The 17,560-nt window shown below is 39.9% G+C and overlaps 1 protein-coding gene across 1 annotated transcript in view; it reads left to right on the top strand.

The window, feature by feature from the left end:
- LOC109473908 (UPF0183 protein C16orf70 homolog) overlaps positions 1–17,560 on the top strand; it is a 46,123-nt gene that overhangs the window by 15,864 nt on the left and 12,699 nt on the right. Inside the window, exons 3-11 of the mRNA XM_019774059.1 lie at positions 8,641–8,724; positions 9,149–9,192; positions 9,391–9,470; positions 10,176–10,255; positions 15,234–15,337; positions 15,844–15,956; positions 16,637–16,713; positions 16,920–16,976; positions 17,132–17,215. Of these exons, the coding sequence (XP_019629618.1) occupies positions 8,641–8,724; positions 9,149–9,192; positions 9,391–9,470; positions 10,176–10,255; positions 15,234–15,337; positions 15,844–15,956; positions 16,637–16,713; positions 16,920–16,976; positions 17,132–17,215 (723 nt within the window). The remainder of the gene's footprint in view (positions 1–8,640; positions 8,725–9,148; positions 9,193–9,390; positions 9,471–10,175; positions 10,256–15,233; positions 15,338–15,843; positions 15,957–16,636; positions 16,714–16,919; positions 16,977–17,131; positions 17,216–17,560) is intronic.

Genomic DNA, 17,560 nt, shown 5'->3' with positions numbered 1-17,560 from the left:
CATTTGATGGACTAGCTCACAAAGCTTGAGCGCTGCCTCCTGTACTTCACTCCACACTTAGGTGTTAACAGATCGTTAACATCCAGGCCTTGAGATGTCAGATGTGAAAAATGGCTAGGTCTTTTCTGAAGTTACATTAAGCGAGCAATTTTGATGACAGAGAAAGCCCAATTGGTCCTCGAATGAACTCTTTCATCTAAGAAAGCTACTCTTGTATCAACACAACAATTATAGTCTTGCCATGTGGGGTTTTGTAGTGCTTCTAGAGTCATGTTCATTTCTCAGAATCTCCTACTTGCAACAGAATGAAGCAATTTTTCTATTACTAAGAAATTTTGCTTACTGGCTGCTTTCCATACATACTGTGGAAATGCTAGCTGCTGTCCACTGGTATAATGTATGATTCTAGGATTTAATCATTTTTTTTTTAGACTTATATCTCAGTCCGATGATTTCTCTGTACTCCACATGTACCTGTAGATTACTGAGAAAACACATCACTCTTACAAGAATTATACATTTCTTGGATGGCTCACCTGCAGTTAGTGGTAATTTTCATGTTTAAGTTGATCTACATATGTTGCATCTTGCAGCAGACCAGCAGCCATGTTCCAGGAACTCAATAAGCAATGCGTCTACGCGTTTCGCAGAGCCCTCACATGTGTGTGTTCTTGGTAATACATGTAACCAGGAAAGTCTCACCTGCGGTACTTCAAGCTCACATGAAGAGAAGAAAGGGAAGGCCACCCAGATGATAGTCCACCTGCCTATATCAGGGTTTCACATCTTTCAGAGAGTACAGGATTAGGTTGCTAGTCCGAAAATTGGTTCAAGTATTCCAAAACGCTGCCGCCAAAGCTCTAACATATTTCAGAAAGTGGGCGTCCTCAGTTGCAATGTACCTTTAGCTAGAGTAACCTTTAAGGGATTTTGCATCACCTAACATCACAACTGGGCTTTTATCCACAGTCAGCTCAATACTGTGTGCATAGCACCATATACTACCTTGATGTTTGACTGCACTACCAGATGAAATAAAGCTCAACCTTTGGCATTGGTAAAATAAGGTTTTGTTTCTCATCACTTGCTTTGGGTGTTGCATTATACAAATTTGTGCAGTATAGAAATCTCTTGGTAAGCAACAGCAGCTAGAATTCGAACTACATGTACTAACCTCTTGGTCCAGAGGTAGGGTTGCTAACCATTGGTTTACACACAACAGTCATGCCTTCAAATATCAGAGTTATCAACCAAGAATTGAGGTGTTCAAAAACTCGTATTTCCCAAGAACTGTCGTAGAGTGGAACTCGTTGCCACCAAGCACAGTAGGGGCATCATCACTAGAAAGCTCAAAGAACAACTCCTGCAATTAAATGCACAAAGATTGAGTGTAACAAGTCGTTCGGTGTGATATAGCTAGCTGCCGCCGGGCTGCGTGCCTGCGAAGCTGGTGTGTTACGCTGAAGGGCGGTTATACCGGCTATACAGATACAGACATACAGATACAGATACACACATGCTGCAAAGAATGGCTAAATGTCTTTTCTGATAACCCAGTATGGGCCATATGCATCTACACGTGACTGTCCATCCATCTTCAAAGGACAACCTTTCGTGATGTGACAACGAGCAAAGAGCTTTTGAAGAAGAAAGTCTTGTCTAATGACTACCTTTTGCATCACATACTTAATGCACTGCCTTTTATCAAATATTCAAAGGCTACACACATCCCAATTAATTGATGCCAATCAATAGACAGTCACAGTTATCAAAGTTTCAAGGGCTCCTCACCAATTGTACAAACCATTTCGGGTGACAGTTTCTGGTCTTTTCCTTCAGATATTCTGCCCATTTTCAAGCCCATCTGCACAGCATCTGACAGTTGTGTTCCAAACGGACAAGCTTGCGGCAGCTAACTTTGATTTAATGAAACAACGGGCAATGCGTACAGGAAGCGGGCACTCTTTGGATGATTTTCTGCTCCGCAGATTACAAAAGTTTCAGCATCGGAGTGGAAAGACTTCCTTGAAGTAGTGGCAGTACATGCAATCTAGCTTGGTCTTTTGAAATATACCTTGATAACAGTAAATTCTTTATTGACACAACAAAAAAGTACAGGGACTTTTGTATGGTCTTCTAGTTCTACAACTAACAAAGGTCTAACAAGGCTAAATACATTGTGTGAATAACGTCATCTTACAATGTATGTACAGAGTATACATGTATGTATGCAGTAACAATAAAGGTTCATAATAAATAACAATAAATAACTATTCTCTAACATGTGGTCTCTAAGATCAAAACATTCTTTAATATATTTTCCTATTTGAACAATGTATTGGTTATCTCCCCTGAGAATGTAGTTGAATTTATCTAGGATCTAATGTATTGAAATCAGTTGAACAAGCGGAAAGAAAAGTGAACAGCAATAGGCGCTTATCATTGCATGTATAGTGTGTATTAGTGTACAATCCATTATGAAATGGTGCTCATTTTCAATCATGTTCGGACAAAATGGACAGAACCTTTGGTCATTTGGTAACAGTTATGGTTGTAAAAGATGTGAAATTTTTATTGGTCTGTAGCGTTACACGTTAAATTCAATTTCAAGTGTGGTGTGTTTAAAAAACATCTATTGATAAGAATAGACATGGTGTGCTATATTTGACAAAATTATGTATAAATCTAATCATTTTTCGTCAACGTTTGTTATGTGTGTATCAGGCTTCCATTATTTTCATTTTCTGCAGATTTATTGCATCGACACATTCAGCAGAGGTATTGTCAACAATAACAAAGGGCTCATTTCTTTTATAAGTCCCAATGGCCTCCTCCCATCCTTTCAAATCACAATGAAGGTTGCATTTTCCAAAATCTATGATAGCTTCACCTGCTTACAGCAGAATATTTGTTTTCATATGGTGGTATTAGTACGTTTTTTCAGTCAATGACTGAATGAGGGTCTGGTCATACCCAATCTACAGAACTCTATGCTTTTCCATATCATTTAACTAGTTGAGAGACATTCAAAGATTAATAGAAATGTGTATTCATTCAGTTTCACTGACTGAAAAGCTCATTTTGACTGGTCTAAAAACTCAATGGATATTATATGTGTTCGGGGAAATTCCCAGAGCTCTTTTCAACCAGTATAAATACTATAATGGTGAAAAATAGTCAAGTTGTCAGCTGGTGTGTTACACCAAAGGGCGGTTATACCGAGTATACAGATACAGAAGTTAGTGGTCCCCAATCTACTGTAACAGTTGTTCTCTTGCTCGGATCAAGCTCGAATCTTTGTTGAGACACGGAGATATCCTCTCTTCCCAATAGTCCATACTTCTGTCCCTTGTCAGCCTCGGTGTTGCGAGCGATCCGTTATAACTTCCAGCCCCGTGGCATCCGTAATTCGTGCGTGCCTTTTGATGCCTGGGCGATTAAGTACTGGAAGGTTAATGCTCAGTGTCAGAGCGTTTCCAGCGTGAGGAGCATTAGCGCAGCGCGAACAGGAGCTACCAAATCCAATGTGTCAGGAACATGCATCATTTACCACTTATAATGCTGGGGGTATCAGACTCCCCCATTGTTCTCGCCTGCTTTCCTTAGAGGACGATCGCAACAAATCGATTGCCAATGCGAACGTTTCCCAGCTTGCAGGCACCAAATGGTCTCAAAGACGACGTATTTGCACCGATAATCCGCGACCGACGGAGGTAAAGCGCTGCGAGGTGGCGGAACGCCGTCGTCGAGGCGACGGTCTGTGGACACGTATTTACACACACATTTCCCACTAATGAGCCCAAAACATTAACCTTCCACCAACATAACTGTGCTTCTGTGGTCGCTTCGGTTTACCTGCGGTCACTCTGGCCGGTGGAGGCACAGCACATGAATGATACGTCCCCGTGGACACTAATTATTCATGAGGAGAAGATCTGGAGACACTCAACTCAGTCGTCAATATTGTATCAGTCTTAAGCCTCGCCATGATAGCTCCTTTGTCCTACAACAAATAATAAAGGCAAACAGACTAAATATGACTGCTGGCCTTTTATTTTAAGTACTGCCCATGTTCGTGATGCTGCATAAAATTTGTGAATTATACAAAAACAGTATTATTAGATGATATTTTGATGAGTAGTTTATAATTAATATTCTCTTTTAATATTCACAAATAGAATATGCTTGGTCGTACAAAAGGAATTCAACATTGGTTACACGTATACCGGGATTTACTATATTACATGTACATGTACATGATAGTGATTTTGGTCCAGTTTGCCAATAACAGTTATGATACAGGCTTTCTTTTCATGGTGCCTCCTAGATTTCAAATTCTAAAGATTGGATTACAAAAGAAGAATAGTTGTGGCATTAAAAAGCCAGCTGGAGTTTAGCATTTCACTTCAGTATAGGTCTTGAAGTAGAACCAAATGTCAGCATTTTATAGCTTTGTCAGTTGCTGGACTAAAGTCTAAAGGCTCTTGGGATGGCTTTACTTCACCATCTAATTACATAATGATTTATTTATTCATTTATTTCATCATAATATATAATAAGTGTCAACCTGGGCTCTTAGTGGACCTGATGTACAGCTGCCAATCAGGGCCACTTTCAAGAAAGTAAACAACTGATCATGAGCAATCAGTGAGTCCATAGGCTGAACAAACATGGGATTATCCCATCCATTTTTAATCTAAGAAAATATAAGCTCAGTGTATCCAGATCAAGTGGCTTAGGCTGTTGATGTTTTTACAGGATCATCTTGGCGAAAAATGTCATGAAAACATTTGCAAATACTTTCATCAATTCATCATTATAAATTCTTCACTATGCAACCATGTCTTTTTCTCAGTAATATTATTTCGGTGTCACTGCCCTGACGAAGAAAGCAGAACAGTACACTGTATGATTATGAACACTTTCTCATTGTGGTATTGTGCCATAATGTTCACACCACGGATGCTTTCTGAAATAAGGCCATGTTGATTTGATTATATGGATGACATCCTCTGGGAACCCCAAAACTGATGCGCGCGTGCGAATAAAAAAAAAAGTTTTGCAAAAAAAAAGTTGCTTTCACCATGAAGGTTGAACAAATGGCACAGAATATGTTATGGCGAATAATCTACTCTTCAAATTCATTTCTTTACATTTTTGTCTTTTTTCCTTTGATTTTGGAATTCTACGACATTGGTATCGTTTCTAAATGTTTTCCTTGCAACTTATGGTATATTTTATACTTTTTTTTTTTGGAAATGGCCGAAAATTCATGCGCGCGCGGATGTCATCCATATAATCAAATCAACATGGCCTAATACACAATTGCAGAGCATTGGCTAAATCACTGACAGAGAAAAATATGTCATTGTGTACCAAAGAAACTATGTATGATTGGTCTATGAAAACTCTGACAATCTTTAATCAGTCCAATGTGGTGTCGGGTGGCGTAATGGTAGAGCGTTCGACTATGAAGAGGGGAGACCTGGGTTCGATTCCGAGTCGTACCCGCTACATGTCTGGACATGCACCCCGACGTTGTGCCCTTGGGAAAGGCGCTTTACACAACTTTCCTCACTCCACCCAGGTGTAAATGGGTACCTAACTTCGGTTGGGGAAAGTCGTATTGAGGTCACCTTGTGGTGCAGAATTGCAGCTGCATAGACCCTTGCGACAGTTTCACAAAAAATTGTGGAGCAAATAATGTGTATCATGTGTATTATTTGATTGTTTGTGTTTATTGATTATGATATGGTACCCTGCATCAATTCAGCCGTATAAAGGTACTGTTTGGCCAATAAAACCATTTTAAAAGCTAATGTTACACACTGTACATGTATATAGTGACCTAGAAATACTGGGTCATTTGTGACATCCAAGATGTGTAGTGAGGCGTCCGTCCGGGGAGAGTTGTAGCAGGTCCTGATCAATAAAACATGCAGGGTGGGAGTTAAAGATGACCCTGGAGATGCTGCGGTGGGACCCGGGCTGCCTGACACTGGCACCAGATGATTGCAGGTGTAGGACTGGCGGAGACACCAACACAATATCCACTCGGATTAGTGTGGGACAGTCCAGGCCTTACCATTATCACAGATAGCAGCACCTAATGACTGGTTTCTCATAAAACGCACTACCAAAACACTATTGTACATTCACTTCTTAATTGGATATAACTGTACACTTGGTGCCTTGCTAATGTAGCCTTGGACGTAATTTGGATATTACAGTAATTGTATGGTAGCTGTCTTGCTTGGCTTTTATTTTGGCATACTAGTATGATTGTATACTATTCTGACTGAGTGAGGTGGATATCACTGAATGACATGTTTTCTAGATGTGAGAAACATGAATCTTTTTTGTTGTAAGATTCAAACATATTCTTGAACTAGAAAGGCCGACATTTGCTTGGGAGCAAATACAGCATATTTCAGTCCATCTCCCTCCCATGCAAAAGTGGACTATTCCAAACTTAATTAATTATTACCCCAGTGCAAAACTGGCAAAGGTTCTCAAATAAATGAATTAAATAGTAGCTATATGAGAACAAAGATGCAACAACAAGTACTTTGAATCTCGAAAGCTTTACTAATCTTATTACAGGTATGCAAAAACTAACAATGATGAGATTTGATACATTTTGAAGGTCTTAGGCACATAAAATTGAATGTGTGTGTCATTACGCACCACTTAGGTGCAATGTGACCTCAGGTAACCCGCAATGGAACACGTGTTCCATGGATGGAACCGGCCATTCTTTAGATAGAACATGGAACGGGTACAGCACTTTTGGCCCTTTTTTTGCTGAAAATAGCCATTAAAGTCCCCCAAATGAGTCATTTCGAAGTGGTGTATGCCAGATACATGACTGCTATTCTGTAGACGCATGTTCAAGGTACCCTTATACCGAATTTCAGATCATTTGGTTATAAAACCAGGGCTCGGGATCCAAAAATCCATTTTTTGGCGAAAAATGCCCCAAAAACCTTCATAAAAATTTTTCAAAGGCATGTATCAAAAAAATGAAAAAAACGTCTGGGGGTATTGGCCCACTTTACCTCCATGCCAAATTTCAAGTCATTTGGCTGAATGATGGCGGAGTTGAATCCCTTTGACTGTGTGGCAGGAGAAGAAGGAGGAGGAGGAGAAACATGAGAGAACACAATATATTTCATCCATACCATGGTATGGACTGAAATATAATTATGCTGCTTGGCACTTGAAGATTAATGTACATGAAATAGCTTTCAGAGGTTTTTAACAACAAGTTTATGATAGAAACTGAATCAGTATCAACAATAATGATGCAGAAATCTTGATTTGATAAACATATTATGTCCAGGAGGTTTTATTTTTAGCAGCTTTTAACACAGTTATGTTTCTTATCTTTAATGACCATTTTGGTGGAACAATGATATGCAAATCATCTACCCACCTGGGATAATAAGTTTGGATAAGGCTTGTCCTTGGTGCTAGCTGCTGGTTGTTAACTAACAATGGACAGTACAGTGGGACAATCGTAAACCCATTTTCACACTTAAGAACTATCAAATCAAAAACCATTTATGCTCACATCCACCATCATATTACTGGAGATTAATATGAAAGGAGATTGCATGTGTCAGCGGCCAAGGTTCTATAGGATAATGGCCCATACTTTGTCTCTTCCTATGTGCTCAGTGTTGGAAATACAGGTTGACCAGCCTTCTTTTTCAATCAGATATTGGTTCAGGCAACTAGTTTGCAAATGTATAATGTTGTAAGGTCCAAGAAGCACAAATTTGGTCTGAAATTTCCCACTGAAGTCTACCTTAAACAAAAGTATTAGGTTTTCAATATTTCATCTTTTGACTAGACGAGTCCTTAAGAAAGACAACTTTCCTCACTATACCCAGGTGTAAATCAGCATCTAACTTTGGTTAGGCCACACCAGTTTAATTTGTTGGTTCTCGGATTTGCCTCTTCTTTTTTTCTGATTTGAATTGAAAAAAAAAAGATTCTGGTTCTGAAGCAACTAAAAAATGCTCATATTTTGCCCCCAACAGTTAAGGAAAGTCCTTTTCTTCCTAGTTGTTACAGTTTTTCCATCTATCAATGCAGTGGTTTACTTAAAAGTTCAAAATTCATTGTTTAAATATTTACCCAGCCTTTTATGTTGACTTCATGGTTCCTATCGTAGCATTTGGGGCTATTATAGGATGCCTAGACCTGTTTTTTTTTTTTTTCACCCCGTCGCTTCATAATTTCTGAAAAAATCCAAGAACCAACAAATTAAATTGGTGTGGCCTAAAGTGTGCACCTGCTGGAAGGAGGGGGTTGGGCTTTATTCTAAATTACCATCTAATACCATGCCCAAGACACAAGTGGATTAACAACCTACTGCCCCTATGGCATTAACCTTTTTTTTACCTTTAATCTACTGTAAATCATGAGATGTTTGCTGCATTTTTTTTCAACAGGTTTGGCGATGTCTTCTTAATGCAAAATCTCAACACTGAAGAATATGTGTTTTGTATTTTTATTGTACTATTCTAACAAAATAATTTTAACCATGAACTTCAAACACAGCAAAAATATCCTAAATAAGGAAATACATTTCTAGTGTTGTGACTGCTCTTTTTTTATCCCCCCCCCCCCCAGAACCCACTTGGTATGGACCTGGTGTTGAACTTGACTCAGGATGGGATAAGGCTTATCTTCGACCCCATGGTGCAGAGACTTAAGGTGAGACTTCTGCTCCAGCTAGGAAAATTAATGTTAGGGTTTCCTGTTTCAGTGTCTGAAAAAATTAGGGTTGGTAGTTAGGGCTTTCTTCTTCAGTCGATAGGTAGGGATTTTCTTCTTTTTTAAGTGTTATTTTTAGATTTCGAAAAATTAGATTTCGAAAAATTGCTTCTGAAATTGTAATGTTTTTCTGAAAATGAATGGTACTAGTATTTCGGACCATATGAAAGCTAATAAACAGCCCTTAGATCATGAATATAGGGCAGTGAGTTCACCAGTCAAGGCTGTACCATATAACCCTTCCCCCACGAGACTGAAGAGAAAAATGATGGCATGACTGGGACACATGTCTGTCCCCTGTGTCGTGTGCTCATTTGTAGCTGGGCTCAGGACCATCATTAATTCATAACTTTTGTCTCCACAGATCATAGAGGTATATAACCTTAGCAAAGTCAAGTTGAAATATTGGTAAGTATTTTTCAATGTTCTCCGCTTACGTTAAACTATGGATTTTTCTTTTTGCGATGAGTTATAGATCGTATTGCAATGAGCTGCTTTGTGCATGAATATGTGAGAAATATCATTAAAAAGGAAGAAGCTGGCAGTTTGATCGTAGTTTTCTTGCCCCTGACATACGTCTGTAGTAATCACTCCTTTTCCTGACAGTGGAGTCCACTTCAACTCCCCCCATGTACAGCCCACCATAGAACAGATAGACCAGTCCTTTGGAGCAACCCACCCTGGAGGTGAGTATGTAGTCTGTAGGCTGTCAGGTTTTGGGGATTGCTGAAACAAGCAGTAGTCATTTTGGATGTGGACTTAAAGACCAAATGACACCTAAAAAGTCCATAAAATACATATATATCTGAAGTGTACATACAATATGGTCAAGTTGAAGTTTGTTCTAATCATGATGACTGAGAAATTGTGCTTGTACGGCCTTCTAAAAGTGAATTTTTGGAGACTCTCTAGCAAGCTTCCCAATCGCCCACTTCGGGCATCTCTATTTGCATCTCTGTGTTTTAGTTTTGCATTTCTGTGCTTTTTTCTGAGCTGACATCACTGGGTGACATCAGCTCAGGAAAAAATGTAGACATGCGAAAATAAAATGTACATGTAGAGATGCAAATCGCCTGCCAGGACTGGCTTGTGCTGACTTTTCCAAGGCAGGGCATTAGTATTTCGAAACGTAACAGGAGAACCATGCATATTTATTGTAAATAAACATGCACAGATTTTCCTTTTAGATTACCTTTAAGTCAACTTTTTGATAAAATAATGAGAAGGCATGTTGGCAAATATACAAAAAATTGGAAGAAGTTGGAAGATTGCATGCTATACATTGAATATTTGCAGCAAATATATTATTTTTTTGTACTGTATGTTTGTGGAACTTGGAACTTTCAGTGATCTGGACACTAATTTTGCTTCCTTCCCCTGGACCCCTGCAGTGTACGATGCTGCTCGTCATGTCTTCATGTTGAACTTCAGGGGCCTTTCCTTCTCCTTCCCCATAGAGTCCAAATTTGAGGTGAGGATATACAACTTGGCAAAGGCACACAATGTATCTAGAAAAACTTCTTTTTTTTTTTTGGATTTGCAAGACACTGGGAATTGCAAGGTTACAGAAAGTCTGTGGCGCCCCCCGTCATAGACAGGTTGTAGGTTATAGACGGGTTAGACTGTGTGTGTCCACCCCCGGTATCCCATAGTTTCCACTCTGCCATAGCACCGTCCAGAGTTTAGCCACATGTTTTATCACCTGGCAGTGCTGTAGTTGCCCTTTAACCAAATCCATCCTACAGGAAAGATAAGATCGTGAATTTATACGCCGGCTGTGCGGAATGGTTCCCTTGTATCCCCCGGCCCCATCATTATGGCCATAACTACCAATGTGGTCATCCGACATAAAAGAAAACTACCCTTATCTCCCTTATATATCTTGAACAAATTGGGGGGAGCAGGCGATTGAAATCCGCCCATAGGTCACTGGTGACCTGCTGTTTACAGGGTCAAGTGTTTTCATCGTATGGCCAAAAGGTGAAGCCGTAAAAACAGAGCAGGGAAAAGTGTCGCTTGTCAGCACATTCACAGGCAGTTAGAGTATAGGCAACACGTTACTGTCAGGTCTTTTTTGTCTATTCTGAACACAGAGTAATAAAGAGCCTTTGCTACCACTGTAATAAGAGAATGCTTTTGATTATATTATTCCAGTCATTCTCATTGCAGATACGCTTAAAAGCAGTTACTCAAGCAACTGGATATGATTTTAGAAACGGTCAGACATTTCAGCTTGTATCCACTAGCTTTCGCCAGTGACTGAGGCTCATTGCAGAAGTTAATATTGCTAAAGAAAAATCGTAATGCAAGTCATAGTTGAGTTGATGATCTCAACAGTTGAGCCCACAATTATTGCAGTCACTGTGGTAGAAAATCTTGTAACTGGTTGATTTAAAGAGAAAAACGCAAGGAAATGGATTAGAGCATGTATCAGAGATTTCATGAGGGTGGAGATGATTTAAGACTTACTTCTGGACAAAGCCTGTTGTAGAAGGAACTGTTACTGAATGTTTTAGCAATGGCCTGAGGAAAGTGGAGCTGGGAGTTCTGGCAAAGAGTGCCGCTCCAGGGATGTCGAATTCAGAAGATTCGAGGACGAATCTTAAAAAGAAAAGGGGGAGTAGTGTAATAGTGGGGGGGTTTATAGGTGCTATCAACTGACACGACCGATGGGTCTAGACCTTTTACATGTAGCTGAAGCGTCAGCATGTGGACTGGAGCCCGGGTTTGGTCGTGGGTTTGAACCCCGGCCCGGGACCAGGGGTTTCTATCTGTTTCTACTCGCTTCTCCTGTTTCTTACACCTTGATAGACCGTGCCCAGATGCACCTCTCAGTGGCCAAGGTGATCTTACCGCACCATTGCACATGCCGACTGGTGTTAGGAGACCTTTCTAACCTTACTAATGGCTCCCAGGACCCTCGACGTTACTGGTGTGTGCTGGAAAATGTTGCACAGGAATAAAGATAGATGTGAAAAATAAGGAGGGAACTACTAGAAACAGCAGTTATAGTAGATCATTTGGATACCAAAGCATCTGTATATCATATACTAGTAGGAACACTGTACTATCAGAGCATTAGTTTTATAGTATAGTCATACCTGTCTATGATGACATCTGTATCTGTATAGACAGTATAACCACCCTTCAGCGTAACACACCAGCTTCTCGGGCACGTGGCGCGGCGGCAGCTGGCTATATCACAACCAAACGACTTGTTACACTCCATCTTTGCACATTTAATTGCAGGAGTTGTTTAAAGCTTTCTAGTGATGTTGCCCCAACTGTGCTTGGTGGCAACGAGGTCCACTCTGCGATAGTTATTGGGAAATACGAGTTTTTGAACACCTCAATTCTTTGTTGATAGCTCAGATATTTGAAGGCATGACATGAAGAAAATGGTCACCACAGACAGGATTCTTATGCTCGCAATTGGGTCAATGGAACAATAGTCTAAGTCTGACTCATACATTTGTAACTTTGAGAATCTTACAATTTGAAAGCACAAATAAGCATTGAAAACGCAAGTATTCAAACTTCTTGTTAACTGCCTTATGGGCCAACTTTTTTCATGGTCTTTAACAAACAAACTTGATGCGCAGTTCAATTATTATCTCATGAATAGATTTACATGAAAAACAGACTTGTGCTTTCTTGAATGTAATCATCTTACAAAGCATACTTTAGAATTAGAATCGATGAATACTGACTTACTAAGTTTTTGCTTGATGCTCTGTGGACCAGGTTTGTTGATGGTCACCACCTAGTGTACAGATTGATGCCTTTTTCCTCAGGCCTTCTGGTACCCAGTCTGTCATTGTGGCTAATTTGGAAACCAAGCACCCATCCATAGTGAAGTGATGTGGCATTAGGGGAAGTGTCAGCTCAGTCCAGATTTTATCAGCACAGAAAACCCCATCAACACTACTGCTGTTAGCTTTCATATGGAAAAGGCAAGCAAATGAATTGGAAAGTGTCTTTACATTTCTGAAACAAAGTGTCTTTATATGTACAACATGTACATTTAACCCCCCAAAAGATGCTGCCAAATGAATTGAAAAATGTCTTTACACAGATTCTGAAGCAAAAAAGAAGTTAAATTGGGGCCCAAGACCCCTTATTTGTAGCTTTGTTTTAGAATCTGACACTCTGTCAAATATTTCTGTTGCAAAGAATTAGATTACTGCCCCTTTTTTTCATTAATTCTGTGTCATATTGTCCTTTTATGAGGTAGTGTTGCTGGCTCAACACTTGAGAAATACTCAATGATTTTCCCTGTTTCTTTGCTGGTCCTACGACCATCCAAAGAGACACCTGTTTTTCACTCTCAGAATGACTCAAAATAGTTAGTTATTTATGCCCAGGAGATGTAACCTGTATGATCTTGACTGGCTGTTTATGACAGAATTGGCTGAGTGTGTATTTAGACAGGTGTGGGATAGCGCAGTGTCTGGTGGCCATGTGGGTAGGCCTGTGTCTCATTTTAATGAAGGTGCGACAAAACGTTTATAAGAAAAATGAACACTTTACATGGCTCAGACAATCACAGGAGAGATGAACAGTAATCCTAACTATGTTTTCTTGTAACTTAAATTTGTCCTCCACATTGCTTTTCATAAGGAAGAAGCAAAACATGATATATCATAGAAGATTGATAGAAACTTGAGTAGTAGGTTATAATACACTGAATAATAGTAAATATTTCTCAAACGGAGGTATATTTAATCCTTACCAGACCTATTGGCAGTGTAGAAAATACTAGAAATTGGCCAACATGAGGTAGGTATCTTGCCAGAGGAAAGAACACTATTTTGCTTATTTGAGCTCCCTATTTTGGTCAGTTTCTGCTATTTCAGATACAGCACGGATCAGTCTGGTGGAGACTACTACTAGTAGGTCCACCTCAGGGCAGACTAACAGAGGGGAGATGGTCAATAAAGATAAGGGCTGGTAGCTGACCTTTCAATTGGCCGTCCAGGGTGTAATGAAGTGACGGCCTGCAGCAGTTTTGTGGCCTCCAGGACCACTGGAAAAAAAAATCATGACTTGCAACAATATGGAGATCTTATCTGTGTCACTGTATCTGGGTGATTTGGATCTTTGTTAGGTTGCATTGAACAGTAAAACTTTCTCCCAAACTGTTTGATCTACTTTCAGCGTACTTAAATTCTGACAGAATCTGTAGCCATCAAAGGTCTACTTGTATCCCATTTCTGTTTAGTTGGATTCTGACAGTGTTGTCGCTTATTAAAAGGCTTTCCTTATTGTGAAACACAGCAATAACTCTGCTATATATCCAGATTTTATAGCCCCCCTGGTAGAGGCAATGGTGCTAGCAGATGGGCAGTGTAAGCACCAAAAATCTGATTACGGACATTCTCCCAATTTGATTCCATTATTACACAGTCGCACTTGTGCACAGCTTGAAAGAATTACATTTGATGACGGACACGTACCATGCAAACATCTTTGTATCAGGCGGGGAGTGTCGGGATCTTGCTTTTAGGCGGTGGTGCCGTGATTTACGTATCACGCCCCTGAAACCTGTATTCAGTGTTGCCGATTAACATACAGATAGGGCACATAAAATTGCAAGCTTTACCAGTCAGCCGTTTAATGGACGCTTAAGTGCAGCATTGTCTCAAACAGTTCATCTGGCAAATTTGAGGTTACCCTCTGCGGGAAACCCTCACTAGATGGGCTGGGTGATAGAGAGATTTGAGAGGCCATCTGAGCTTTAGCGGGGAGCAAGACAACTAGGAGAGAAATTACCAAGTTGCTGAGACTTACTTCCACCCCAGCACTGAGGTGAATCAGTCTTCATATATTCAACTAAAAAGGTTGTATAAGGTTAGAAAAGGGGTGCTGACAGGAATGAAGGACTGTCAGTACTTGCACATTTAAGTACTAAGTACCTACATGTAATACCAGCCCAGAAGAGAACAAGAAATAGCCATGCCTTTAAGTACCAGAGTTATCAACCAAGGATTGAGGTGTTCAAGACTTTATTCTTTCCTAGAACTTAGATCGCAGAGTGGAACTCGCTGTCACCAAGTACAGTAGGGGCATTGTCATTAGATACATGTAGCTTTAAACAATGTCTAGAATTAGATGTTCAAGGGTTAGGTGTAACAAGTCGATCAGTGTAATGTAGCCAGCTGCTGCCGCGCCGCATGCCTGCAAAGCTGGTGTGTTACATGTATGCCAAAAGGCGGTAATATACGGGTTATACAGATACAGATACAGTAACTTGGTATAAGTGTTTTTCTCTATTAAACAAATCATTTTCAAATACTACAAGTAGACTATACAGGTCAAGAGCAAGGAACTTGAAGTCTCAGAGAGGAGTGACAGATGTTTTTGGGATATCACAGGAAAGTTTGTGTCCGATATCATTTCAGAATATACTCTTGATTGAATTCTTTTTCTTTTTGTTTCCCCTGTTGTAGCCACACTACACACATGGACTTGGGTCTCTCCAGTTCCCAAATGGAGCCTCCCCAACAGTATCTCAGATGTGCATCTACACGGGAAACTCACTGGCTGATACAAAGTAAGGACTGCTTGATTTTGTTAGTCAACTGTCTTTAACTTTTAGTCCTTTACAACAACAAAAAATTAAGACCTACCAAATTTTTCTGTATGTACATGTAGTCTCCTGTATAGTAAGACTGTACCAGTAGTAAGTAAAACCTCGGTCACAACCCGCCATACATGCTTTTTGTCCGTACGTTTTTTTAGGCCACGTCTGCTACGTTTTTACTGAAATGTAGGGTGACTGGCTGAGGAAGTACGTCACTCGCTCGTGAATCCGTAGACCGGAAAAGTTTTACATGCACTTAAAGTTCTACGGCGTGTCTGGGTGCTCCCAAATTTGTAGGATGCCGTACGGAGGCGGTAGTCACCACTTACGGATTCCCTACGTTTGTCCACGTTTTTGCACGTAGACAGCACACAGATGCACGTAAGGCGGGTTGTGACCGAGGCTTAAGTAGGGTTTGTTTGTATGTACATTTGTAGTATGTGAACTTTCCTAAAAGTTAGCCTCCTCTGTTCCAGAGCCCCTCCCATGCCCCTGTCTTGTTTCCATGGTAACTGTTACCCGGAGACAGTGGAGGTACTGAGAGACCACAACGGTCCAACAGGGCTGAAGGTGCAGCTAGCTATAGAAGGTAGGAGTTTCTTATCCTTCAATTTTCAAACACAAATGATAAATCATTTGCAACCTTGCCACTGCAAGCACTAGCAAGCAACTCAAACTTATGTCACTTCCCCAGCACAAGAGCCATCTACCATTTAAATTTCGTGACCCTAGCATGTCTGGATCATGAGATATCAAAACCGGAAGTTCTGCTGCAGTACCATGACAAGCCGCCAGGTGGCCCCAAATCTAATCGCTTTGAGGTCTTATCAAGACCTACCCACCTACCAAATATCAAGACAATCCATCAAGGCCTTTTTGAGTTATTGTGTTTACAGACACACACATACACAAACGCTTCTGAAAACATAACCTTCTTGGCGAAGGTAAAAATGAATTGATACTAGTAGTAGTAAATACACAAATGAGAAATGTGAAACTTTCTATTGTGCTAAAACTGTAAGAACTTTTTTTTTAAATGCAGATTGGACAAGAAAATAATTGCCTAATGGACTTCAGTTAAAATCTGATCAGAACCAACATTGATGTGAAAAATGTGACAAATTGTACCAAATTCAGGGGGATGCGCTTCTGCTCCCCCCTGCTGTTGTACATTTGTGAAAGAATGAGCAAATAAATAAATAAATGATAACTTGTTGAACTGTGTAGCCGCCATCCTGTTGTCTTGATGTGATGATGTGTATTTTTCAGGAACAGGACCAGGTCATGTATCAGAATTAAGAAGAAAAACTCTAGAAAGACTGGTGATGTTTGGAGACTCTGCACAGGTATGTAACAATATTTTCAACAATGCATACTCCAAAATTCAGTCCCCCTTTGTACTTCCTTTGAACCTCTTAAGGATTAAAGAGGCTAGAAAGGGTTTTGAGGTAAACTTTTGAAAATACTACTTACATTTTCTTCACAACTTCCAAATTCATTGTTCTTACATGCAAACAGATAATTATTGTCTTTTCCTTATTCCAATCTTCAGGAAGTGACCAGTTACCTCGGCTCTCCTAGCAAGGTCTTCTACAAGAGTGAAGATAAGGTAGGTTTTTATATAAAGATAGGCTAATCAGAGAGGGAAGCATCCTCATTCCATCAAAGTGTGAGACTAAAGGTACATCCTGAAGTTAGAATGTAAGACATAAGATTTTTCCAAGTTTAAAGGTACCTGAATGTGTTGAATTTTTGTCGTTGCAGATGAGAATCCATTCCCCCTCTCCCCGGAAACTGGCTCCGTCCAAGTCGTCTGACTACTTCTTTAATTATTTCACACTTGGGCTGGTGAGTGAGAGGCTTTTCTTCATCAAAATTCACCATCACATAAAGTACATTTTGTAAGAGTGGTGTCAGAACAAGTACATTGTGTACAGTACATTTCACCTTTTTGGTTGTTATCCCATATAAAAATATGCAAGTATGTATTACAACAGTACAACAATCAGTATACAGGTGATAAACAACAATAGCATCACCAATGCATTAGGGTTATATTATATAATAAGTACAATATTGTATATATATACATACAAATGTACTATATTATATTATGGGCCATCCTTTAGAGTTGTGTGATCCTGGTATGAGGTTATATTTCTAAAAAGATCTTTTCTGTCTGTCTTATGTCTT

Source organism: Branchiostoma belcheri, unplaced genomic scaffold (assembly GCF_001625305.1).
Source record: "Branchiostoma belcheri isolate BF01 breed outbred unplaced genomic scaffold, Haploidv18h27 scaffold3, whole genome shotgun sequence".
Lineage (NCBI taxonomy): Eukaryota > Metazoa > Chordata > Leptocardii > Amphioxiformes > Branchiostomatidae > Branchiostoma > Branchiostoma belcheri.
Note: the sequence above shows the minus strand (reverse complement) of the source record. Positions and strands in the feature narration are given on the sequence as shown.